The 25,000-nt window shown below is 47.6% G+C and overlaps 3 protein-coding genes across 7 annotated transcripts in view; all 3 read left to right on the top strand.

Annotated features, from left to right (window-relative positions):
- LOC125954998 (hyccin) overlaps positions 1–10,469 on the top strand; it is a 16,926-nt gene extending 6,457 nt beyond the window's left edge. For 2 of the 3 annotated variants that reach the window (XM_049685792.1, XM_049685791.1), the window contains 2 exons: positions 6,135–6,530; positions 6,668–10,469. In XM_049685792.1, the coding sequence (XP_049541749.1) occupies positions 6,135–6,530; positions 6,668–7,044 (773 nt within the window). In that variant the 3' untranslated portion in view covers positions 7,045–10,469. Of the gene's footprint in view, positions 1–3,211; positions 4,190–6,134; positions 6,531–6,667 lie in introns of those variants that run through there. The other variant, XR_007469078.1, reaches the window with a different exon arrangement.
- A 665-nt stretch (positions 10,470–11,134) lies between these two features.
- On the top strand, positions 11,135–13,315 carry LOC125955016 (UDP-glycosyltransferase UGT5-like). Its single transcript, XM_049685829.1, has 3 exons — positions 11,135–11,265; positions 11,599–12,094; positions 12,154–13,315. Exons 2-3 carry the CDS (start codon positions 11,599–11,601, stop codon positions 13,233–13,235), a joined length of 1,578 nt encoding a protein of 525 aa, XP_049541786.1. The 5' UTR covers positions 11,135–11,265; the 3' UTR covers positions 13,236–13,315.
- Positions 13,316–14,175: 860 nt separating this feature from the next.
- The window catches only part of LOC125955067 (tetraspanin-9), a 13,791-nt gene continuing 2,966 nt past the window's right edge, over positions 14,176–25,000 (top strand). The window contains exons 1-2 of one of the 3 annotated variants that reach the window (XM_049685916.1): positions 14,176–14,294; positions 14,847–15,100. The gene's annotated coding sequence lies outside the window, so the exon portion shown is untranslated. The other 2 variants (XM_049685917.1, XM_049685915.1) reach the window with 2 other exon arrangements.

Genomic DNA, 25,000 nt, shown 5'->3' with positions numbered 1-25,000 from the left:
CAAAAGAGTGTACGGAGCACATCACGTACCAGACCGCCTACGGATGTTTTTGTTTGCTACTCTAGCGTCCTCCCACACAGAAACGATCTGATTGCCAGCGCATGAATCCTGCCGCGGTTCTGGCTCACGAGTCGTGTTACCAAGGTCAGGAGTGTTACACATTCGATTGCCTGTCGTTGGTGTGCATTTTGTACCGGGAGCTTTCTTTCATCGCTTCCATTCATGTTCCGCTCCTTCTGGGGAATTGGTGTCCTTCAAATGCTTTTTTAAAGTTTTTGTTTCATAAAAATCTCGGGAGAATTAAAGGATAATGGATTTCTTTGGGTTCATCATTCGACAGAAGAGAACTTCACGTCACATGCGTCGTTGGTAAAGTACGAACACGAGCAAATCCTGCTACTGATACAGACCCTGCTAGTCCAACTGATCGAGAAAGCGAGCGAAGGAGAAGTTCAATCGAAGGATAAAAAAATGAAATTCAGATTGAAGAAACCCCATTAAACCTTTCTATTGCTCTTATAGTGTTTGCCTCACACGCTGTGTTCGTTCTTCTCGTTTCCTCTGCATAAAGCTCGAATGACGGTACCTGTCTCTTTCGGTACTTTAAGTATCTAAGGAGTAACAGCTGAATGGAGCTGGAGCTGAGCGTTTCTAGGAATATTTATGCCTTTGAACGATTGTAGTGTACTTCCTGCGAAGTTGGTCCAGTCATTGGATCGTACCGATTGTTAATAATATTAACAATATGTTGTACGGCGTGGCAACAAGTAAGTTTCAAATCGTTCCTCCTACCGATCGATGAGTGTTTTCCTCCGTCGTCTCTGTACAGTTCGTTGTGCGTGAAACCAGTATCAATGTAGCGAAACAAGTCGCTTTATCTCCGCTCCTCTCTCCAATTTGCCCCACAGGTCCACCTAATGTGTCTATATAGTTCATGTGCGTTATCGTAATGGCCATAATCATATGGTGCTCCTTCCCTATTTTATTAGCAACAACTGTATGTACGGCTTTACCATGAAATTTGTGAAAACTGGGTCCGATATGCTGATTCCCGCCCCAAACAGTTTTGTTAATAAGCTATCCAGAGAGTAGACAGTACAAGGAAATGCATCGCAGACTTCATCAAAATAATGTACCTACAGATTTCAACCATTATTCCGGTTTTCGAGGACAATAGAGATTCGGCTTGGTTTCTTGAATCGGGTACTTCCAGACCCATTACAGCAGGGGGTCGGCATGATAAAGTCCCCGTTTGTGTTGAAACGCGCATAAGTCTATGAAAAGCGCCCTGCATTTAATATGAGTATGTGTCTGATGCCACAGGGCACGGAACTTTTCGCGGTTGCCGTACGAAGGCCCTACAGCATAGAGAAACCAGTAAAGAACCATTGCATTGGGCAACGGGACGATGTGTCGTAGATTTGAAGAAAAAAATCCGTCGTCGCATTTGTAAATTGCATCCCTTCTAGGCCCTTATAAAGCTCTTAGTATCGCTAGTATCCCTTCTTGCTATAATTCCGCTCGGTTCTTAGGCCAACAAGTCATTGTGTCACTCACGCTTTTACTCGTATCGAGATCGATGGTTCCAATTAAGCAGCATCAATCGAGCCGGCATTTATAATGGAAAGTCATTTCAACGGAAGACAGAGCATCAGTGAAGAGGATTATTATTTATTTATTAGCCTTCCCAATCGACCGGGTGCAGGCATGCGACAAAACGTGACAAACGGTTTCCAACCGTATCGTGCCCACCCCATTTCTCTCTTCGACGGCGATGATATGACGATTGAACAACCAGCAGGTCGATTGAACAGATCATCGATGTTTTGCAACTGTGGCAGACGTCCTCCGCCTCTCTATCTCAGCTTGATCATTACGGCGGGGCTTGATAGCGCTACTGGTTCCATACCAGCAACCGGTGTTCAACATATGGATACCGTCAAAACGGATGTTCATATTTTTAAGCCTATCGTCGACGTAACATTGTACTGCTGGGCAATATCTAGAACACCGACACGGCGCTACTGACTGATCCTGCTGGTTACGTATGGAATCTATCGTCACAACACATAATCCCCTTCTCTGGCCCTTGGTTCTGGTGGTCTCGTAGGTGTTAATTCATAACGAATACCGCTCGTCATCGGCAGCATGATACAAGGAGGCACAGTGTTCGCTTAAAAATAGCCAAACGATCTGGGCGAAGGATACTGCCCACTAGAACGTCGACACACGTTACACAATGACAGACCACTACCTCCCGGATGTTTGAACAACTTCAGTTGCTGCCAGTTCTCGCCAGTATATTTTCGATTGATTAGTTGGCCGCAGGCGTGTTTGCTAGGGTGTTCCGTGTGAAATCATTGCTTATGACAACTAAGGATTATAAGGCTCGCTGCTGCATTTGACAGCTCAGACGAAACCTTGGGTGATCCGAGGTCCGATGATTGCGCAAGATAAGATGATACTGTTTCGAACAATGGTACACACGCACCTACACACTAGATATCCGGTGCAAGGTGGCTAATGGTTGGAATCATCGGATAGAATCGGAAATTCCTGTTCCTAAAGCACTACTGTTAAAATGTGTACTAACATGGTTTCCTTGTTACTACAGTTGTAACTTACCAACCTGAGATTTTCCTGCTTATTGACTCCATTGACTTCGTTGGATTTTCTATTTTCCTACCCAGTTATTCATTCGATTTAGCTATTTAAAGCTTAAACTCTTATTTCCTTTCATATTGTTCTAATTTATGCCATTCCGTCACTAACTCGTTGTTCTATTTTTGGTTTAAGTTAAATCAAGTTTTGCTTTCGACACAGGCTTTCGATTAACATCTTTGCACCGTGCGACTTCGGGTGTCGGTAGCAAATGCTCCGACGCAGCTTGCGCTTACCATGGGCGTCTGGTCTATCGGACGATTTTATTTGTTGTTCTTGGCACACCGGCATATGCTTTCGATCGGTGACTAATGAACGTTTTGCTCTTTTCCGATTTTCTTATCTTCCGTCTTTCTAATTTCTGATCTTAATCTCTTTTCTTTGCTATGGAAATATTGTGTAAACAATGTATAAACATTCTGATGAAACACTGTTTGGGATGCGTGCGTATATTGCAATTCGATTGGCTTCGATTACACGATGACTCACACTTTGGCTCTGGTGACGGATCACCGTACTGCGCGGTGTGTCGTGTATTATACACGTGCAGATGATCTAGAGGTCGAGTTTGTGAATGCACTACAGACGACGCAGCAGGAGATGATGAATAAGCTGGCCATGATTGATGCAGACACCGCAATCGGATCGGGAGGAATGGACGGAACGGCCAACGGTTGTGGTGGTGGTGGATTAGGTTTGCCAGCGATAGCGACCACTTCCCCCCAGGATAATGATCCGGAGAATACAGGCAGTCCGCGATCGGAGCCGAAAAAGAAAGAATCTTCACGGAAATGGAAGAACTGGGGCTGGAAATCGAATCTGGCGTCGGGCAGCGGGGCTGGCCATCCTTCGAATGCTGGAGGTGCTGTAGGAGGAGGGCAGCAAGGTCAGAAGCAGACTAGCATCGAAGAGGAAGCGGACTCACCGAAGCGATCCGGTACGTCGACACGTCATTCGAGTCCGACCGGTTCTCCCAAACATAAACCGTTGCTTGGCCTTGGAACGGGCAAGGTAGAGGATATCAATGCCGGTAGCGTTTCACCAGCCTCGCTGCGCAGGAAGAAATTTCTGTCGAGCAAAAACCAATCGCCAGTCAACCGATCGGAAGTGCGGGCTAGTGCCGGAGCGAGACTGTACGAGGAGCTCGACAGTGGCATTCAGGATTCGGATTCGGACGAACTGGCGGCACTGATCGTGAACGGTCGTCCCGCCACTATTCATCTCATTCAACAGTCCACCATCACGGGGCTGTATTAAATGATACCTGGGTGGTAATATACCAATACGAGCTTCATTAGAATCATTACGAAAAGAGCCTAAACCGCTCGCCATGCACGCGTTACATTTTCTGGACTTGGACCACAATAAGATTATTCATAGCAAAAGAAGGAGAAAGACAAATGTATAAAAAGAGAGTGAGCACCCCCGTGACCAAGACAGCGAAAATCTGACCAAAAAGGCGCAACCGTTGTGCCTACCATTCAGATCCGATACATATTCCCTAGCCGAACGTCCACAATCCACGAAGGTATGCTGATGAGAACACCTACCGATGATGATCGATCCTGTATTACCGTTTATCTCGATCGCTTCTATGCTGCTGCACTGCTGTGTCTCTTATTTGGCACAGCATCTCGTAACAATCGCGCTGTTACTACCGTTATCGCCGCTACTGTTGTTTCCTTCCGTTGTGTGTGCTGTTTGTTTCTTTTTCTGAATTTGCACCCTATCCTGCCTTCCAAGTCACGTTCGGTATCGCGCAAGCGGTGCTCGTCTTCCTACTTCCGGAGCACCACCGCCATCAGTGGTTAGTACACCAGCAAGCATCAACATCTGCTTTTACCTTTAACTTGCTCTTTCCGTGCACAACCGTTTGTATGGCATATCTTTTGATGGAGAATGGAATGAACAGCGTTCAGTTTCGGGTTACGCCATGCGTGGGTGATTGTCACCAAGTGGGCACACTCCAGCCTCCAGTTGGAAGGTGCCGATGCACCTGTTGCACACCGTACATAATGCTAATGCACCCTTCTACCAGCGCACGATGAATGCACCGACAAGCGACAGTGCGGTAGCACTATATTGATTATGAGATAGTTTGCAGTGAGGCTGCCTCAATTCGTCTTTTGTTTAATCCATCTGCTTGCTCTGTCTCTTCGATCACACAATTCTGTTCTATTAGTCGATCATTTCTCTCGTTTTTCCCACCTGTGGTGCTTATCAAAGTTTTGAAAATACGCAGTAGGGAAATGGCCGTACTACTGTTTCGGTATTTGTTTTTGCTGCGCCACTCTTTCCACAGGCTGCTGCTTCCTTTTTGCGGCTTCGAACACCTTTTTTCGTTGTTGTTGTTTACCTTCTGTTTGCAAAATGCCTTATCCTCCAGCACCAATTTCACATTCATAATCGTGGGTATTGTTCACGTGTCGTCCAATGTTTTTCATGTTTTTTTTATTGTTGTTGTCGTTGTTGTACGATTCGATTGACCGAGGTCAGATGTCGTAGATTGGTGTCGACATCTTTGTGCCGTTGTTGACGCAACCCCTCTCCACGACCTTGGTAAATTCCGGGAAAGGTGGTTTTTCTGGTGGAAAATATGTTCTTTTCTTTGTGAAAACGGTATGATTATGGTTGTCGCGCTCGCTATAACGATTTGTTGAAGCGTTATGCTTTCATCGTTTTCGCTCTACGTGGTCTCGCACCGTCGTGCGGTTTTGTTTGATTCAACGTGACTTCAAAACGTTGGTCATGCATTAGTTTATTTCTTTTTTCTTGTATTGAAAACCTATGTTGTGGGAATGTTGTGTTCTGTTATAGTCGGATAGAGTTATGTCTTTATGAGGGAATTATCTTACAGAATTAAGTAAAAAAAATTAAGTAAAAAGATCTTGGGGCTCTGTAAAGTCCACTCCAGTGAGAGAAATGTTAATGGTTGGGCACTGCATGTCCTAATCGGGAATATATGAATCGAATTAAAGTAAGTTGTTTCCGCTTGCATATTAAAACTAAGCAGAGCGATAAAACCAATTACCATTTTGATCGAGCAATTCCTAGAAGGAAAAGCCTCCCGTTAGGGCTCCCTGTTTGATGTATCTTCACTTCTTACCTTCTCCTCCAAAATTTCCATTTTCTCGCACGCAACACCTTGGGCCCTCCTAGGCTGTTCCTTTGAGGAAAAAAAGGAAATTGCCTTTTCTTTTCCTCTAGTTTCCTCCTCAACACTCATACATACACACACACACACACACGCATTGTCTCTCACTTTCGCTCCAACAAACTTCCTGTCGCCTTTGCCATTTGTCGTTTCGTCCGTATGCTAACCGTATTCGTCCACTTAATGAGCTTTCATTAATTTTCGCGACGCAATTTTTGTTTCCTTTTTCCCCTCTTCTGTCCCGAATCACCTCTGTGCTTCCGGGGACACGCTCTCTCATTCACGATGCCATACTGATCGGGATGCCGATCAATCACAGATGATATTCCAATACAGGGCCCAAACAAGGAGGAGAACGGTGGATTGCAGCACTTGAGCAGCATCAACGAGGAAGGCGAAGGCGGTGCAGCGTCGGTTGAGAGTGGCCAGAAGGTGTCAGCTGGCGGTGGTGGCACGGTAACCGCAACATCTGGCAAACCGAAGGACTCGACCAAGCATAAGGTGCTCGGTGGTTTCAAGAAGTTGAAACCCGAAAAGGAAAAGGACAAAGATAAAGAGAAGGACAAGGATAGGGAAAAGGAGAAGGACGGTAATGCGTTGTCTATGAGTGGATCGGTGATAGCCAACTCGACTGGCGGTGGATCGTCACTCGTTGAAGAGGCGAAAGCACTGATGACCGCCACCAAGAAGATCAATTCGAAGGAAAAACTCAGTGGTAAGTAAACGTTGTAGTAGGCAAGAAGTGCCGGTTTAAATCCTTTATTCTATTATCACTGATTGATCGAAGGTGTAACTCAACAAAACTGATTGCGCATTATTTTTCTTATTCTCTTTCCTTTCTAATGTTCTTAGTGTCTGGGGTCACCGGTGGACAACCAGCGACCGTCGTGGTGCTATCGAATGGAAACATCCTGATGGGTGCCACTCCAAGTACCGCCGCGAATGGCGACAGTGGTGGGGATGGTGGATTACTTGGGACGACCCTGGTAACGTCGGCGGCTTCAGCGGGAACGGCCAACGGTGGGACGATGCTCGGGATGCAATCGCTCTCCGATATTGGCGAATCGTTTGATTCCGGCAGCGAACTGATCCAGCAGCAGCAGCATACCACCAGTACCAGTAGCAGCATCGTGCACGGCAACAATAGCAACGGTAGCACCACGATAAAAACCACCGTGCTGGACATGAAGAGCCACGGCCAGAGCAGCATACAAGTTAGTCAAGTCTAGAGTTGGTCTAGTTTGTGCGCAGCCTTTCCCGCCATTCGGTGTTTCCCCTTTCCCGCGTATAGTTTTCATCCAATCTGTGCTGTATATTGGTTTCTCCTATTTCCCCTGTCGATATATCGGTTAGTTAGCAAACTAAACACCAAAACAACAACAACAACACCACACACCGGCACGGTACGGTACTGTGAGTGCTGTGAGTAGTAACATGTGCTAAGCTGAGAAAAGGACACAATCACTGCAAATGTTATCCATTCCGGCACTCAAGCGCACGAGCGCGTGTTTTTCCCTCGCCATCCTAATCGATTCGGCGTTTCGGTTTTGTTGGTATTACATTAACAGTTAACTAGCGAGGAGAATCTGTGTTATAGTTCCCGCGCAAGCGGTGTGCGCTGCAATAGAAAGTATTTTTTCGTTTCGTTAAAACACACACACACACACACACACACACACACACACACACACACACACACACACACACACACACACACACACGTATATGTTGGTTTATGTTGATTCTTATTGTTTATGTGATAGTTTGTTTAGTTTTGGTTATGAAAACCTATATAGAAGCGTGTGTCTTTTGGTGATACGGATGGTTTCCTTCTTTTAATTTGTTTTATGTTGTTTGGCTTAGTTCTTCATTCGTTTCGTTTGTGTCTCTACGTGCCCACCAACAAGACGAGGTTCCTAATTACCCAGTCAAAATACGACAACCAGCGTTCCGCGAACTACTAACGGCCTACCGAACATGTACTATACCGTTGTTTCGTATTCATTTACACATTCATTCATGGTCACCATCATTTAGGAATAGCAGATATTCTTTTATGAGCATTTCGTAGACACTTTCAATTACCGTGAAACCTTAGTTTTGTATTGCACAAAATGTGGATGTGCTTGATCCGACTGTTTAGTGTTTAATTATTGCTTCGTATCTGTATCGATTGTGTATGACCAACCTTCGAACACAGTATGTCTTGTGACAATCCTTGTGCTTTTATTTAGGTCAAGAGCGAGAGCAAAAGTTTATCTGTAGGGGGATGATAATAACCCGAAATTTCTCTCCCACTGTTTAATCCACCGATCCAAACGGCTTCTCGAACACTGTTACGACGCTCGGTAGCTGTGGAGGATCTAATTCCAGGACTTCGACCAATCAAGTCGTTAGCATCCTTTTACGTTCTCCCTTCCCTACGATAGCGATTAACAAGCTCGAGTGACGTCCATCTACGGATGCATAACGTTGTCAAAGGAAACTTCGAAGACTGGTGTGTGCGTGCGTACGTACGGCACGTGTGTCCTGTGTATAGATATTAACGCTCATCCGGTTCCTTGATTAATGATTGGTGAATGAAGTGTGTTAGCCATCATCTCAGTTGCACGATTGGATAAAACTAGTGAAAGAACCCACAAAATCTTCCCCACAAGTCCCTTGCACCTTCAACGAAAATGGCAATTCATGTACTGGCCCGTCAAAACCGACCTACGATACAGTGCTCTTCCGTGATAATGTGCCAATCATACCAGACCCCACGAACACACGCCGTACACAGATTCTAATTATTATCCTTACATGGTATTGGATTGTCGATTGGATACTCTATCGAACCGAAACACCAGAGAACCTTTTTTTTCAATTACTAAGAAACACCATCACTCCGTTGATCGGAATATTTAAGATGCGAAATGAAGCAATACACCCATCATTCACCTCCTTCAAATTTCGGATGGAATTTCAGTTTCATTAATACGACAAGCGATGTTTGCTGATATGCGAGAAGTGAAATGTGATTTAAAACACCAGTATGCTCGGTATAAGCGGGCAAGAAGATGGCTTTGGGCTGCTATTTTACGTTATGTTCTACTATGCTTCTGTTTAATTGCAAGAAGAATATATGTGTCACGACAGGAACCCCATACACACATCTACTGGAAAGCAATAGATAGTATTTACTTACTGAAGCAACAATTATCATAAACATAGGATTGCAAACAATTGAAACAGATGCTTTCGATGAGGATGAGAATGATTTCCATTCCAGCCACACACACATACACAAACACTTGTATGGTTCTTGAAGTATGAGCCTTCATCAATAGAATCCCCGCACTTTTGCTGCATTTAGTAAGTGTCAGGTGAAGGTGGCGAGATCATTTTAACAGTGGAATGCTACAGCCCTATCTCCTGTCTTACGAATTTGAAGCATTCAGATCACATATCATTTTCGATGTGCAGCAAGACGATTTTCCTAAATCCAAGTTGCACCTCTTTATGAACTGTATTATTTGCATGAATCGTTAACTACTTCTAGTGATGATCGAGAACGATCGCAGACTTCTCTGTTAGACAAAACAACACCTATCCCAAATACAAACAAGAAGGAGAAGCATTCTGGTGTGAAGAAACCGCAGGATGAGGGTCTCCATTATCAGCCCTACCGTGACGTTAGCAGAACTAAGAAAAGGTGCTCGAAACGTGAAATTCAATTTCACGTCTATGTAGCGTCAACTGCAAAGCAAGCATAACCAAACCAGACGGAATGTTGATTATACATGAATATATATACATATAAATATAAATACACACATATATAAATACACACATATATGCATTCTAGCAATCCGTTAAAACACGTTGTCGGTGTAAATACTTAAATAGAAACTCGCGCAGATAAACACTACCCTCGGTAAAGGTGCTGATCTGGTGGAAGTAGGTAGTTGGTGAGGGCTAGAGGAACTTGAATCGTACTCACACTAGTTCCAATGAACTGTTCACGTAATATTACCTATCACTCTTGCTCTCTCTCTATCTGGTACTGTCTCGCGTGACACAACTCACATTACCGATGGAGTATCTGGAGCATCTTAAGTGCATCTTGTTGAAAAAAGCAGTTAGAAATGAAGTTACAAAGTAATATACATTTACCGATCCATGCATATTCACACACTAAAAACGAAACAGTTTCAATGTAATTCATCCCGAAACACTAGGCCGAAGGACGCAGCAAGGATAATGATAACGCCAGAAATCCGTTTGGACCAGTGCATGACCGGTGTATAGTACTAGGTTAGGGTCGGGGAAGTGTCGAAAGCGAACTAGTTTAGCGTACTCTGCACTCAGTCTCGGCACTCGACAAAGATTAAAGCTCGGCAGATAGGCATAACCGGCAAAGTAGCAATAACTGCGAGGTCTATTAATTATTGCACTGAAGGAAATAGTTGAACAAAACCGAACAATGCCAGATAGATCGAACATAATAGGAAACCAACGATTATAAAGTGACCGATTAAAAGGTGTGTGCGGTGAGATGGATGATTGATTGATTGGCTAGGGTATGTGTATTGGGTAGCGGGGAGTCGTTAAGAAAACTAATGAAGAAAATAAAAAACCTGTATAGAAGAGGATAATATATGATATCGTTACCATAAACAATGAATATTGTCGTCAATGATTATTATATTTGCAGCTCTTGGAATGATCATCGGTAAATGTCAAAATTATTGAAATATCATCTAATTCGTAAATGATGATGATTTTGATATCAAATGTGAAAGAAATTCGTCGTAAGATCGCTGTAGAACAACCAGTGAAGCATAACAGCTCGTAATTGCTCTGAGTTTGTTCGACTCACACAAGCCTTATGCTCTGAAGGTTCTATTCTTACAGGATCTCATTAAAGATTTCCAAAAATGTGGCTCATCAAATGAGCAAACATTGCGTGTAGAATGAGACTCCGACTCATAATTGGCAATAATTGAGCGAAACGTTGCTAAATATTCTGAAGTTGGTTGATTCCGGACAGATTTTGGCGTGCCTTCCTACTTGAGACGTGCGTGACACAATTGAATTCAGCAAAACCGGAACGTACACAAACGTGGTACAAAATGGTTAGTCCTCGAGGAGCAAGTGTTTGTTCGTTCAAGCGGCAGATTCCATCCCAACTGCTCGCAGCATCAGATAAGCCCGGCAGCATGTTAACTCTGCCCTTCACGGTCTCAGATGGATGGTGCTAGAGCCTGGGGTAATGATGATGATAGCACTTCTACGGTTGCGGCGTTCTACACTGCCTGCACTCATCAGTTGTGTTTTACCTTGCATCGCATGTAGTACGGAGTTCGCTTGTTGGCCATCGCCGAGATCGTTTGCTTGACTAGAACATACTTTCGCTCTAGGATTAGCGATCGTTTTGATTGCAGAACGTCTGAATCTATGTTGCAAGGGTAAGTTAGTGAAGCTTAAAATGTTTTTTTTTTGTTTAGAAAAGTGTGAAATAAACTATTTCTACAAAATCGCCTTTCTGCTACCCGGATGCACCTGTGGTGGCCCTTAACCCGAGTGTTTGTGTTTGCATTTTGCATCATCATCGAACTGCCGTTTACGGTCGATCGGGTCAAATAGGAATGTGCACGTGACGTTGGATGACTGTCATAAATGGACAAACGAGCGGCTTGTTACATGATAACCGAGTACAGTTGCTACAGTGCTGCACATAATCAACGTTTCATTGAGAATTAGTATCAATTCCTATCCGATATTTCCATTTGCGTTTCAAGATGACCCAGCGGCTTTCAATGAGATGCGTGTTGCTCATTGCGGTCATCGCGGCCATGCTGCAATCGGGCACCAACGGTGCACGGATACTCTCCGTCAACGTGTTCCCCGGGCGGAGCCACTGGCAGATGATCAGCGCCATCCTTGAGGAGCTGCTCGCTCGAGGCCACGAGGTGACCGTCATAACAAACTATGCCCGTAAGACGCCACATCCCAACTACACGGAAATAGTGATCTCGCCGATCTACGACTTCTGGGGAAAATCGGTGAAGGTGGACTCGTTGTACGATCTAACCGAGATCTCCATCCACTCGATGCTGATGAACTTCCTGTATCCGCTCGGTCTCGAGACGGCCGAGTACGCGTTTACGCGCGATAATGTGATGCACTTCCTACGCCATGATAATACCAAGTTTGATCTGCTGTTGGCGGAGCAATTTTACCAAGAATCCTACTTGATGTTAGCCCACAAGTACAAGGTCCCCATAGTAAGCATCGGTGAGTACAAGACATGGGGCGTTTATGTGAACAAAATTAAACATTCGCGCTGTCCGCAGGTACCTTCGGCTTCGGTCATTACATGGGCCCACTGATGGGGCAGATGAATGTTTGGTCACACGTTCCACACGAATTTCTGCCCTTCACCGATCGGATGTCGTTCACACAACGAGCCTACAATTCGCTTGTAAGCTTTTATGAGTCCATATTGCGCCACTGGTATTATATGCCGCGCCAGGAAGCGATGGCGGCCAAATATTTCTCCTTCCTGCCTGGTCCTTTACCACTTGTGGCCGATCTGGAGCGGCAGGTATCGGTTATCCTACTAAACAGCTACACCCCATTGACGACAACTCGTGCACGGGTTCCGGGTTTGGTACCGGTCGGTGGACTCCACATTAAGGAACCGAAACGTCTGCCAGCTGACTTGCAGACGTTTATCGATGAAGCTGAGCACGGTGTCATCTACTTCAGTCTCGGGACAAATCTACGATCGGCCGATCTGCCACCGGAGAAGCTGGCCATTATACTGCGCGTGTTTGGATCGATGAAGCAGCGCGTCGTATGGAAGTTCGAAGATGAACGAATCGAGAACCTACCTGCGAATGTGCTGGTCCGTAGCTGGCTTCCTCAGAGTGACATCCTGGGGCATCGTAATGTGAAAGTGTTCATAACGCACGGTGGACTGCTTGGGACACAGGAAGGTGTTCATCGGGCCGTACCGATGGTCGGTATTCCAATTTACTGCGATCAGCATCTGAACATGAACAAGGCAACACTTGGTGGGTACGCGGTCAAGCTATACTTTCCCAACATAACGGATACGTCGCTCCGCGGTGCACTCGAGGAGGTGCTATACAATCCCAGTTACAAGGAAAACGTTCAGCGAGTGTCGCAAATTTTCCGTGATCGGCCGGTTCCAGCACTACAGGAAGCAATCTACTGGATTGAGTATGTTGAAAGGTATAAGGGCGCCCCTCAGCTACGATCCGCAGGACTAGACCTTCCTTGGGTAAGCTTTGCTTTGTTGGATGTTGTTGGAGTAATAGTGATTGGCTTGGCGCTAATTTTACTGGCACTTCGTAAACTACTGTTGGCTTTCGTCGGAGATAAAAAGAGGGTTAAACGGAAGGGTGAGTAGGAGGATTCGCGCCCCTAACGATTGTAAACTAGTGATTACACGAGCAATAAACTGGATGTGTTTCATGCGTTTCATTTATGGTTCCTTTAGATGATTGAAGTGCAGTTGTAATTCGTTCGTTTGCATTAGCAAATGAATTAGGGAAATAATGAAGAAGAGAAAGAACAAACACGACGCAGCCAGCAGATGATTACTAGATAGTTGAGTGTTATTAATTGTAAGAAGAAACAAAGAAAAGAAAAATTGTTGCGCTGGAGATAATTTTCAACAATTCAATTTGAAAAGAGCACCGAACGGAAAAGCTCGACATCGACAACGCTCGCATGCAATGTAACCTACAGCAAGAGCTTTTTATGCGCGTGCGATGCGCGGAAGGCTTACTACACTGCGCGGAATGAGAATAATCTCACTTAGTATTTTGGAGTATTTTTTAATGTTGCTAGCGACATATTTTTTATGTTTTTAATGAATTGAGTAAAAAATCCGGTTAACATCTATTATTCCTTTTTAATGAAGTAAGTTTGTAAAAGGGATGAAAAAAAAGAGGCATAAGTCTCCTTTGCATATTAGGTAAGTAAGTGGATAACTAATCACAAAATTCTACAATATTAACTACAATACTTGGCAGATTACTTGAGCTGTTTTGTTAGAAAATTGTATCTTTGTAAAGGGACACCTAAAACGGACATATTATATTTCATTTCGGTTTGATTATCTTTTATGTTTCTTTTAAGTTATACTAAAATCTAGAGCAACAATCTTCTAAACTCTAGTTCTAGAACAAGGTTTAACAGATGGTCAACAATTGTTCTTAAAACATAAAAAAAAAACACGCTAGCACCGAACGCTGGCTACTAATCTGACGAGCAACTAGTCAAAAAGGGGGGATCATATCGTTGATCATCGCCCCATCGCCACCATCAAACCAAACCGGTGAGTACAGGCCCTCGCTGCTCGGTTTGGCGCGATCACTTTCCTCTAAACCGTCGCCGGGTGCGCAACACGTTCGGTGTTCGGATCATCGTGTGGTACGCTGCTGCTGCCTGCGCGGGAGAAGAGGTACACCGAGTCGATCTTTGCAGTCGGTCCACGTTCGTGTTTGTTCTGAATCCGCGGGCATGCTGTGCGCGGCGCGTGTTTAGCATCGAAGCGATTTGATTAGGTTCATTCCGTGAGGTTGTGCTACTGACTCGTGTTTCGGGGCGTGTGCGTATCAAAAGAAGTCACCCAACACAGCAGAAAAGTCATCCCCCTCCTCCCGCAGCACACCCTTCCCCTTCGTTGTGTGTACGTGACTGGAATTGCAACGAGGCCCGCGATAGAGAGAATACCCTCCAAGGTAGTGGACGACATCGGCGGACGGTGGCGCTTTCTCAAATTGCCGTTTCGAGATTGTTTTTGCTTCACCTCGTGGTGCTTTCTCTTTCCCGCAACCGTTCAACCCCGAGCTACTAGCACCCGTTACTAGGGGGTGGTTCAGAACCGTGTGGTGCCATGGTGTGTCTCGTAGTAGAATGCTTTAACCACTAGTGAAGGAATTCATACACCGTAACGGGCGTATTTGTGTGATTAAATGTTAATTACTGTGTGTTTTCTATGTGTGCTCTATAGGTGTGGTGTTCTTAGCTGCCTGGTGCCTGCCACCAAAGTGTGACTGGGTGTCGCGTACCTCGTGGTCGCGATTGTGTTGACGCAGCGATCGCGGTAGAGAGTAGTATACTGTCAACATCGCGATCAGCTGTGCCAGGTGTTTTAGCGGAAGCAGCGTGCGTTCCATTCGTGTTTGGCGTCGGAGTCAGCCCAGGTTTTTTCTTTCATTCTGCGTGTCTGTGGGTGTCGGTGCGTACGCTGGAGAAGCGGTGGTGGTAAGTAAATTTCGCGAAACTCCCAATCATCTTTCAAGAATTAAATTCTCACGATACTGCCAAGAAGGGATTAGATCATTCTCGCTCAAGAAATGCCTTCCCGATGTCGCAAGTCGATCACGATCGTGAAATTAACACTTACTCAATGGAGTAAGTGCTATGAGCGAGCGTGTTGTTCCTATGATGTCACGATGTTTCGACGTAAAACAGAAACGGAAAACGGGACCGCCTAGCGCACCGGCGGTTCCAACGAGCCAGGGTTGGTGGCAAACAAAAGCGCCATCCTCCAGCACATGCTGCACACCAGTGATACGATGATTTCTTCCGATTGTCCTTATTTTTCGACCATTTCTCTTGAGTCCGCGTCGGAACCGGAAAGCGAAATGAAACACTTAAAATTCATTTCCGTGCGCGCGCGCGCGCGTTCAACCCACACTGCGGTGCCATGCAAATGTATCGACTGCTCTCACGAGGGCCAGTGTGTAATGCTCCCCCGGCCGAAGAGGGGGTCTTGATGTTTATTTTGGCTATTTTGCCGCTTTGTGCCGATGGTGCGTTGGAAGATGAGTCGCAAACGCTTTTGAATGATACTCTGCTGGCGGGCTGGCTAGAGAAAGCCTTCGTGGTTGTGTGTGTCTTTTTGGGCAAAGATAAAGAAGCAGCCCAAGTGAGAGCGTTGCCTAATTACCATACACCAATGGCACACACTGGCGGAGCGAACACTTATGCAGATATGGCCATAGAAATGGAGAGGTTATGGGCGCGCAAACCATAATAATCTGCCACAAAACGGTTAAAAGCCTCGCAAATTTCCGTTTCCGACTGTTTTATTTTGTGTGAAAAACCTCAAAAAATTAAAGCAACACAAAATCGTGCGAAATCGGTAAGCCGGGCGAACCAACCCGGAGGACAGATTGTGATCTTAATTTTAATCACTCAGCGGTTTGCGCCGGCCCGTGAAGCGACAAAACAACGCCGGGGTCGTCTCCGGACTGCGTGCGATATGGATGCGTGAAAGTTGTTGCTCACTCACCTCTCCCCCTACCTGGCGGCATCTTCTGCAGCCACGCTACCAAGCGCTTTAAAGATGATCAGTCTCGTCCGTTTGGCGTTCGTTGGCTCGTTCATTTCACTGTCATAAACCCAGCATCATATAAAGAGTGCGCGCCAAACGCGTGGTGTCTTTACCATCCCCGAACATGTGTTGCTCATCGCGCCAATAAATGGCAATTCATCGGCAGTAAAGTTCGCCGAGTTCGCCTACCGGAGGAGCTACGCCGCTGCTCGGTTGAGTCGCTTTTTGGGACAAAACTTTTCGCAAATGGAAATTTGCATACACCGGTCACGCCGCTCATGTACCGGACGGTTCGATTGTTTCGGCTGTTATCCATGAGCATAAGCTTGTTTAAGCCAGGAAAACGGAAACGAGAAGGACCGTGCATGGTCCCGGAACGGGATTTGATTGTTTTTGATTGCAAAATTAGGATGATACCGGGGGGAAGTTGTCAGTTTTGATATTGAAACGGAGCTAAACAGAGCAATACAGAGAAGCAGGCGTTGGTGACAAAATGGAATCAACTTCACCGTTTTCCTCGCAAAAAAATAAATAAAATAAAACAAAACGAACATGATGCAGCAGCGCTAGCACAGGTCAAAACCATAAATCTTCCGCTCCGAACAGGCGGACTTCCCAGAAGGATATCCTATTTTTGGAGTCTGTTAGATCTCGTTTTTGTTTCAATGTCTACTTTGGCACAGTCGGTGGCCGGTAATCTGTAACGTGGGACCGGAGCAGCAAAGAGATTTCCAGCAAAACATAAACATCGCACCATCGTGCCTCACAGGACAGCCGGGCCAACCTGGTGTGTGTGTGTGTGTTGGGGGGCTTTTTTTTTGGGTGCTCACCCCATGACGCCACGGCTGGCACACGCGGTTACAGCATCAAGTTTGACCCTGAGCGATAAGCGGCCGCTCTGCGATCCGCATGCGAGCGGACTTAATCTGCCGTTTTTTATTTCAATCTCTCGTACCGGGATGATTCGTTATAGCATTTCCCCCCGCTCGATCGCACGGTTCGCGCGCATCCAGCCATCGAGGGGCCGCAGCATGAAATTCGCTACAACGCGAACGACGAGAAGACAGGAAGAGGGCTAAAGGGTATGCTGGAGCGTGTGGTAATGGGCGTTATCACACCAAATCATACCTGTGCCAGTGTGCGCTGGCTATAGTGCGCACATAAATAACCGGGGCGCGATCCGCTAAGGCCGTCGCCGAGTGCCGAGTGATTGCCTATCGTCGTCACCTTCCACCATCCAGAGGATCACGAATCACGGGCGATGTTCAGTCCCGCGCGCTCACTGCTCGCTGTGTGTGTGTGTGTGTGTGTGTGTGGATGTGTGTGGATGTGTGTTTGTCAAAGTGGCCGGATTGATTCGAATAAATTGTTCTAAATTGCGACGGTAATTGTCGCCTCATTGTCGATGCGCGCCAATGTTGTGCCAGCGAACAACGACGACGGACCGCGTCCGCAGCTCCGCACCGCACCGCACCACCACACCACCTCTACAGCAACGGGGAACGGCCACCATCGAGCACCAACTCGGTACGCGATGCCATTGTTAAAATTTACTGGCTGGCAGACCGGAGACCGGAACGCTTGCTGCATCAACAAAAAACGGCGGTTCCGTCGTCGTGGTGATGGTGGTGAGGAGGAGCACAGATTAGCACACTTGGCACGTTTCGGGCGACGCCTCGTCCACTTCTAGCCAGAACGATATGCTCATTATGCATTATCATTATGCGTGATCGGTGCTCGTCGGTGACGGTCGGAAATGTTGCCCCATGATCGTTCGATGCATGCCACTGATGATGGTGATCGTGCACGTCCCGAATTCGAGGGGAGAGGAGAATGAATGATCGACCAATCGAGAGCGAAAGGCGGGCAGGAAATGTCGGGCCGGGAACTGCTTGATTGTGTTCCGTTCCCCCCCGAAAAACTCCGATGTTCAGTCTCCCCCGGGGGTCCCTTGGGGATGGTTTGCTTCTATCTAAGTTGCCCATTGCCCATTGAGCGGATGAGTGAGTGGGTGGTGGGCACCGAGATCTGGGAGGCTAGATTGGCGACCTTCAATGGACTGGACGCGTGGACTGGATGATCGGTCAGCACACAACTCGGGCTCGGGTTATGTAGGTCGATCGAAGCTCGTTCGCCGTCGATCCGGTGCTCCGTTTCTCGGCGCTCGTGATTCCGGCCCCGTCCCGTCCCGTCCCGTTGCGGTGTGGGTGTGGTGGAACAAAGCCGTTGATCCAGTCTAAATTATGAGCTTCGGCTCGATTCGATGATTGTGTTGGCCCCGGATGGCGGTGCTGCGAGCATGAGCTCGACGACGTTCTCGTCTCGACCATCGATTCGATTGGTTTCTTTTGTCTTTCCCCGAGGAATGTCTCAATCACGGGGCACGATGCGATTCCGATTGTCTCGATCTCGCAGTTATGCGCAGGCATTCGACTTATGATCGTGCGTTGTCGATGCCCAACATTATGTTTTGGTTTTCTCCCTCGCTTCTCCCGATCAATCAATCAATTTCCTCAATTTCCGAGGCCCCAGTTGGTTGCGTAACGTTTTCAAAATACAAATAGAGATGGATTAGTGTACCACCACCACCACCATCGTCGGAAGGTTCATTTATTTTAGTGCCGCCCTGCCTGCCAGAGGGAGGCCGAACTCGTTGCGCAATCTAATAAATGGAAAAACCGAACAAATGACCAAATTAGTCGGTGCGGCCGCGGAAAATTCAACAAACATTGAAGAGAACGAAAGAGAAGGGTAGAGAGAGAGAGAGAGTGTGCGCAAAGAGATGAAACTGGTGGAAATGGCGCTGGACATAAGGCGTACCGCTAATATCCGCTCCGGACAGCACCATCGTGTGTTTGGTTAAAATTAATCCACTTAAAACGTGTAAAACGATGAAAACGATCAACGCGGCGATCGCCGACAGCGGCAACAGTAGCCAGCGCCCTCTCGCCCTTGGACAGGCGTTGAACGTTATAAACGCCGCTCATCAACTTGGCGATCAATTTTCCTTCTTCAAGTCCGGTGGCCCTACGGCTGAGAAAAAAAAAAATGGGAAGGATGCCCCACGCTGCCTGCCTGTTCGTGTGTGTTGTCACAACACAGCACGTTCACGCGGACCCTTCGCGGTTTTAGCTTACCTAACCCCGTTGCACCATCGGAGGGCTCCCTGTCCTCGTTCGTGATGTTTACTAGCAGCTAATACCGTGGGGGGAATCGTTTGCCAAAAATAATATAGAAAAAAAAAACATAATGAAGGGAGGGTCGACGGGGAGCTGGTGAAAGATGGTGACCGATTTTCCAGCCCATCACTCGACGCGACATTGCCTCTCACGCTCCGCGTTACTTTTACTTTCGAGTGGCCACCGAAAAAAAAAACCCCGCGGCAGCAGAGCAGAGCAGAGCAGATCGAGTCCGTGGAGTAAAACCGATCCGCAAAGAATGCTCACGCGGAGCACATAAGTGGTTTCGGTTAATGGGAAAACCACCTGGCGAGGGTGGCGAGGGTAGTAAGCCAATAATGAGTTGTGTTGCATCTTCACTTTCTATTGGGATTCACTTCCAGCTGTTCACTCGTACGCACGGCACGATATGAATGAGATTTCGTGGTCCCGGTGTGTGTGTCTGTGTGTGCGTTGTTGGGGTTGAGGTTTTGGATTTTCTCACGCGAAATCACGCGTCTCGGAGGGGGGGACGAACGGAGAGCGGCATTACGGCATCGGGAGCGATGAGGCGTGGTAAACACATAAACATAGCAGATGCTTCTGCCCGCACCACCTGCCTTCGTCTCTCCCCGGGGGGAGGGTGAGACCGCCCTTATTGAGCGCGTAATAAATGTGACTTTTCGTCTGCTACCTGGGCTGCTGAACATCATAATCAGTCCTCATGCGAGATGCGATGGCGCGTAAACATAACAGCTAACATACATTAGTCTTACACAACAAACAGCTTTTGGCATCCAGCAGCAGCAGCAGGAGAAACAGGAGAAGCAATTTCCATTTTCCCACCCACTTGGAATGCTACAATTCACATCGAATTCTTCGTCTGCAGCAGAACTCTTCTGCAAGAAGGCGCACGATCGTGATGGCCCGGGACAGGCTGGGAAACTTTAGATTTATAATGTTGGCGATCGCCATTTTGCAGCCATTTCATTATGCTGCTACTGCCGTCGCTGGTGCTGCTTTGCATTCCATAACGATGAAGGAAAGGAGGAAAGGATGAGGTCGCATGCCACAACCCCCCAAGAGGTGGTTCCTTTCCGGTCACACCCTTTCCGCGGGAGTGCTGGAAAAGTAAACAACCTGCTGCTGAACTGACCACACTATCTGGCCGCCATTGTGTGTTTCGTTTCTTACGTCGTGTGGCGTCTTCCGGTGAGAATTCCCCCCCCGGGTCAGCGTTCCCGGGTGGTTTTCCCATCGCTCTCTTCCCCGCCAGAATGATTCATTTAATTTAGATCTTCCCAAGCGCTCTTCCGTTGAGGTTCCAAGAGGTTCCAAGGGGTCCACCGGGGAGTTCTCGATCAAGATTGTCCAGCAAGCGACTGACTGACCATTACGGGGTCTTAGATCTTACGCGGAACGGGCGCTGGTATTCCACCACCATCAGCAGCATCATCATCATCATCATCTGCCGCCGCCGCCACCGCTCCAACTGTTGACCTAAATGGGCGAAGGTGAGAAAATGGATCACCCGGACCGGACCTGAGAAGATGACCAGAAATGGTCGCGAATGGCGGGGTAGAAAAGCTGCCTCTCCAAGACGCAAGCGCAGACCTTCGGCCAAAGGGTTTTACGATTTCATTTCCTTAACACACGCTCCGGGGGGAGCTACGTAGTACCTAAGGGAATATGCCCATTTGTGGTGGGAGCCTCTCAACCCTGTCATCACTACCATCACTAGCAGCGTGCTCCGCATTCGTCAGCCGGTCGGTTTCCCATTCTCTTCCGCCGTTGGCCTCCTTTCGCTTGATGGCCATCACCACGTAGTCGTCGTCGTCGTCGTCGTCGCCAGCGACATTGGTGAGCTTCTTCCGAGTCCGAGTCCACAGGTAATGGAAAATAAAGAGACTTACTCGGAGCTGCTTCACCGGCGGAACTGCGTGACAGTTGGACCACGGTGCCCAGGGAGAGCCAATAATCCGATCTTCCTCTCGCTGCTGCTGCTCGCCGGTCGCCGGTCATCGTTGGAAGTGATATTTACATTTGACCACAAGTAGTACGGGGTGCGCGGCGTGCGGTGGGAACGGCGTGCAAGGAACAAACAAACAAACCTTTTTCCGCTGCATCACATTGTTGGGTTTGTCAATGTCAATCTGTCACGTTGGTGCACCGCTGGCGCGTTGAATCGTAGAAAGTACTACTCCTCCTCCTCCTCTGCTATTGGGTGCATAAGCTCTGGTTGGTCAACAAGCACGGACCTAGGCCCTGTAGGAGGAGATGCGCTTACGCGGTGCGAGAAATATGTTCGTACCTTCTTACCACCTTGGCCTTCGGAAGGGCTGGCAGCTTAATGTTTGAGAGCGCCAGCTCAGAATAAGTAAATCACGGCTACGGCCAGCCCTTAGTGATGCCCTTTTTGGTGGAAAGGTGGAAAGTAATGTCCACGATGAATGTAAATCACACTTGGATTAGGTAACGTGATGTGTACATTTGATGCGAGTTCCTAGAAGCGAACTCTCAGCATCCTAGCTGCTACGATGTGATTCTTTCGGAATTAATTACTGCAAATCCATTTTCCGAAATACCAATATTTAATTGGAACTCCGCTTTCCCGGAACCGGTAATGAATCCCACCGGCACACTTGGACTGGCCAGTATCCTAGCAACTATCGGTTGTCCTGTTCGTTATAATTACAGATTTATGAAACACATCCTGCGCCTACTAAGGGCTTAGGCAAAGCTTTGGATATTGGAAATGGAAACCGTGCGAAAAAGGCAAATCGCAGATTAAACCGAACGAATAACCTATTATACTGGGAAATGTCTGCGTTCTGGGATCTAGCTTACGAGTGCGAACAGCCAGCCGACAGTGGTCGCCACGGACCGGGCACCGGATGCGGCACGCGCCGCACAAAACGCACAGCATCCGAAGCGGCAGCAAAATGTGCATTTCCTGTGGCAACATTGGAATCGTTGGTCGGCCTCTAGCTCCTACTGTGGTTTATGATGATGATGATGATGATGATGATGATGATGACGACGATGATTATAACTACGACCGAGACACTACACGGGACCGGGCATCGAGACCCCCTCGGTCGTTCCCGCTGGGATGGAATTTAGTTCAATCATCATATTCTGCAACTCGGAATGATGATGCAACTGATGCTGCGGCAATGCTCCGACCGTGTCAATGAGGGTCCATTGAGTTCATGTAATGTTTGCCGCCCTAATGGTGGTGCTGCTACACACCCACACACACACTGGCTAGTACAGCGTTCAATCTGACACGAAACACTTCGCGGGACATTTCGGAATGATGATTTGCAATATAACTTGGCATGAAATTACAGGCGCGGGTTGGTCCCGTTGTAAAAAAAAAACTCTGTTACTCGCGCCTTGGCCGCCAAGGAAGGAATCGCACGCGCACACTCCAGCGGAACATTGGTACCGGTAGCGGGCAGATTAGCCGCGACACGGTCAACGAATCGCGGCTCGACGCAACAAGACACGAGTTCCTTCCTCATGAATCCGGTCCAGGGGGGGGGGGGGGTCCGGTTTGCCATTTTTAGCAAAAGCTGCAGCATCGCCTAAAACGAGGAATGCGAGGCGCGCGGGGGGGGGGGGACCGATGACCAAAAATGTGTTAAATCCGCTCAAAACCACTCCACTGCAGCAAGCTTCCAACTCCTCGGTTGGTTGAATGCGAGCCGCAGGCTAACGGTAAGTTCGACCGAAGTGGTTTGAGGTCTGGCGGACGGTAATGAAACTGTTACGCCAGAACACGGGAACGCTTTTTCGCCGGGTACATCAGCCGGGTCCGGGTATGTCCGGCAGCGCTACTTTTTGGACATTCGTGCTCGTCGTCCACCGAAATGGCCACATTAAGCGCCGGTGCCGGTGGAATGGCAGCAGCAGGTACTGGGGAAGAAAGCTACTAACCATTGCTGCGTTGCTAATGTGGCCTGCTCTGGCCATGACCGGAGACCGGAGACAATGAACTTCCGGCGCGTTTTTCGTCGTGGCGCGCTTTAGAGAGAATTGGTCCAGCGTACGCACCACTTCACCTGAGGTGGCCCGGGGTTGGTTTGATGATTCAAGCGATGAAATGGTTTAATTCTCTTGTCCTTTCTTTTTCGCGTAACCAGCGAGAGGTGAGGAGCGATTGCAAAGCGGACACAACAATGCATTCCGGTGTGGACCGGATCACATTCTGTTCTGTTGGTTAGCACGTGTTTTACGCGGAATTAAACTGTCTTTTCCTACTGCTCAAAATGGCTTAAGAGTTCATTCCACTTCAAGCTCTCACAAGGGTTACACCACAGTCCCTAAGAACCGGGAGCTACTCCACCGAAAAGCGCGGACCTGTTCCTGGTATCGTACTGGTACTGGGACCCGCCATTAGCTGGTATTGGATTGGCACTTTTTACTTTCATCGGACCCTAAAACCCCTACCGGACGCCACAAATCGGTGGTCATGGTCAATTAACGGTGACAGGAGCGCGGGTGTGTGCCACTTTGTGCCACCAAACGCACGCGTACACTCACGAGCGCGTGTGTGTGTGGTCCTGTTGGCTCGAGGCTAATTAGTAATTGCAAACAAGTGCTAATGCGAGCGGGCACGCACTCCGGTGGCGGATGCATATCATCTACCCCTCCTCTGAATGCGATCGCCTGGTTCGTCTGCAAACCAGCTCGTTGTGGGTGTGGACCATGGAAACCACTGGGCCACTGGTAGTACAGTAGCCACGGCGTGGTTGATGTCGTAATTACTGGCAATAGTGCTGGCAATAGGTGAAATGTGCAAGCGAGAGCGGGCGGTGCTCCTGCAGTGAGTCGTCCCCGGGGTTTGGAGAGAGGCCTTGGCTCGACCGCAAAAATGGAACAGTCGCCAGTTGATTGCAATTACAATCTAATGTATTCAAATCATAAACGCATCCTCACCGTACAATCTGCCGGATAGGCTGGGGACTGGTTGGTTCAAGAACCTTTTCTAAATCGTGCGCGAAAAGCGGCACGGACGGGAAAGGTGCACGGCGAGGTGATAATGCACGTGTCCGATACCGTGGGCCGATGGGAATGGGAAGGGGGTGTTTCATTTACAAAATTGCAGATTCGTTGCAAGGATTAACAGAGGATTCCGGCTTTGTGTGTTATTATGCTCCGGTTTTCGATTTGAAAGCCGAAAGCCTATGTTGGGCAACTGCTCCTGATAGCATACTCCAATCGGCACGTGTATTTACCGTGTGCGTTAAGAGGTCCGTTGATCTGCCATTTGGCAAATTGGTGTGCAGTTGTGGTGGTTGCTCTTTGGAAACGTTTTCCCTTATTTTGCCTTTGCGTAATGCATGCTCCAGTATAACAATGGTAGTGATAATTGATTTCCTATCGCTTTCCGCATAAACGCTTTGTTTATGATGTTACAGTTTACTAAACTCAACTGATTGTATTTCTGGTTACATTAAAATAGAGGGAGAATGATAAGCTCCGGGCGTATGTGAACAACTTCCTAGTTGAATCTGAGAAACTAAAGCTACTAAAACAGCTGCCACTAATGGTGCGTCCCTTTTTCTGTAGAGCTAAACGCTGTCAGATTAATTTTGGACCTTGCGGCTATGGGCCGCTTTCTTTCGGTTCGCTTTGGGCGCCGTTCCTCTCCCATAACAC

This window comes from Anopheles darlingi, chromosome 3 (genome assembly GCF_943734745.1).
Source record: "Anopheles darlingi chromosome 3, idAnoDarlMG_H_01, whole genome shotgun sequence".
Classification (NCBI taxonomy): domain Eukaryota; kingdom Metazoa; phylum Arthropoda; class Insecta; order Diptera; family Culicidae; genus Anopheles; species Anopheles darlingi.
Note: the sequence above shows the minus strand (reverse complement) of the source record. Positions and strands in the feature narration are given on the sequence as shown.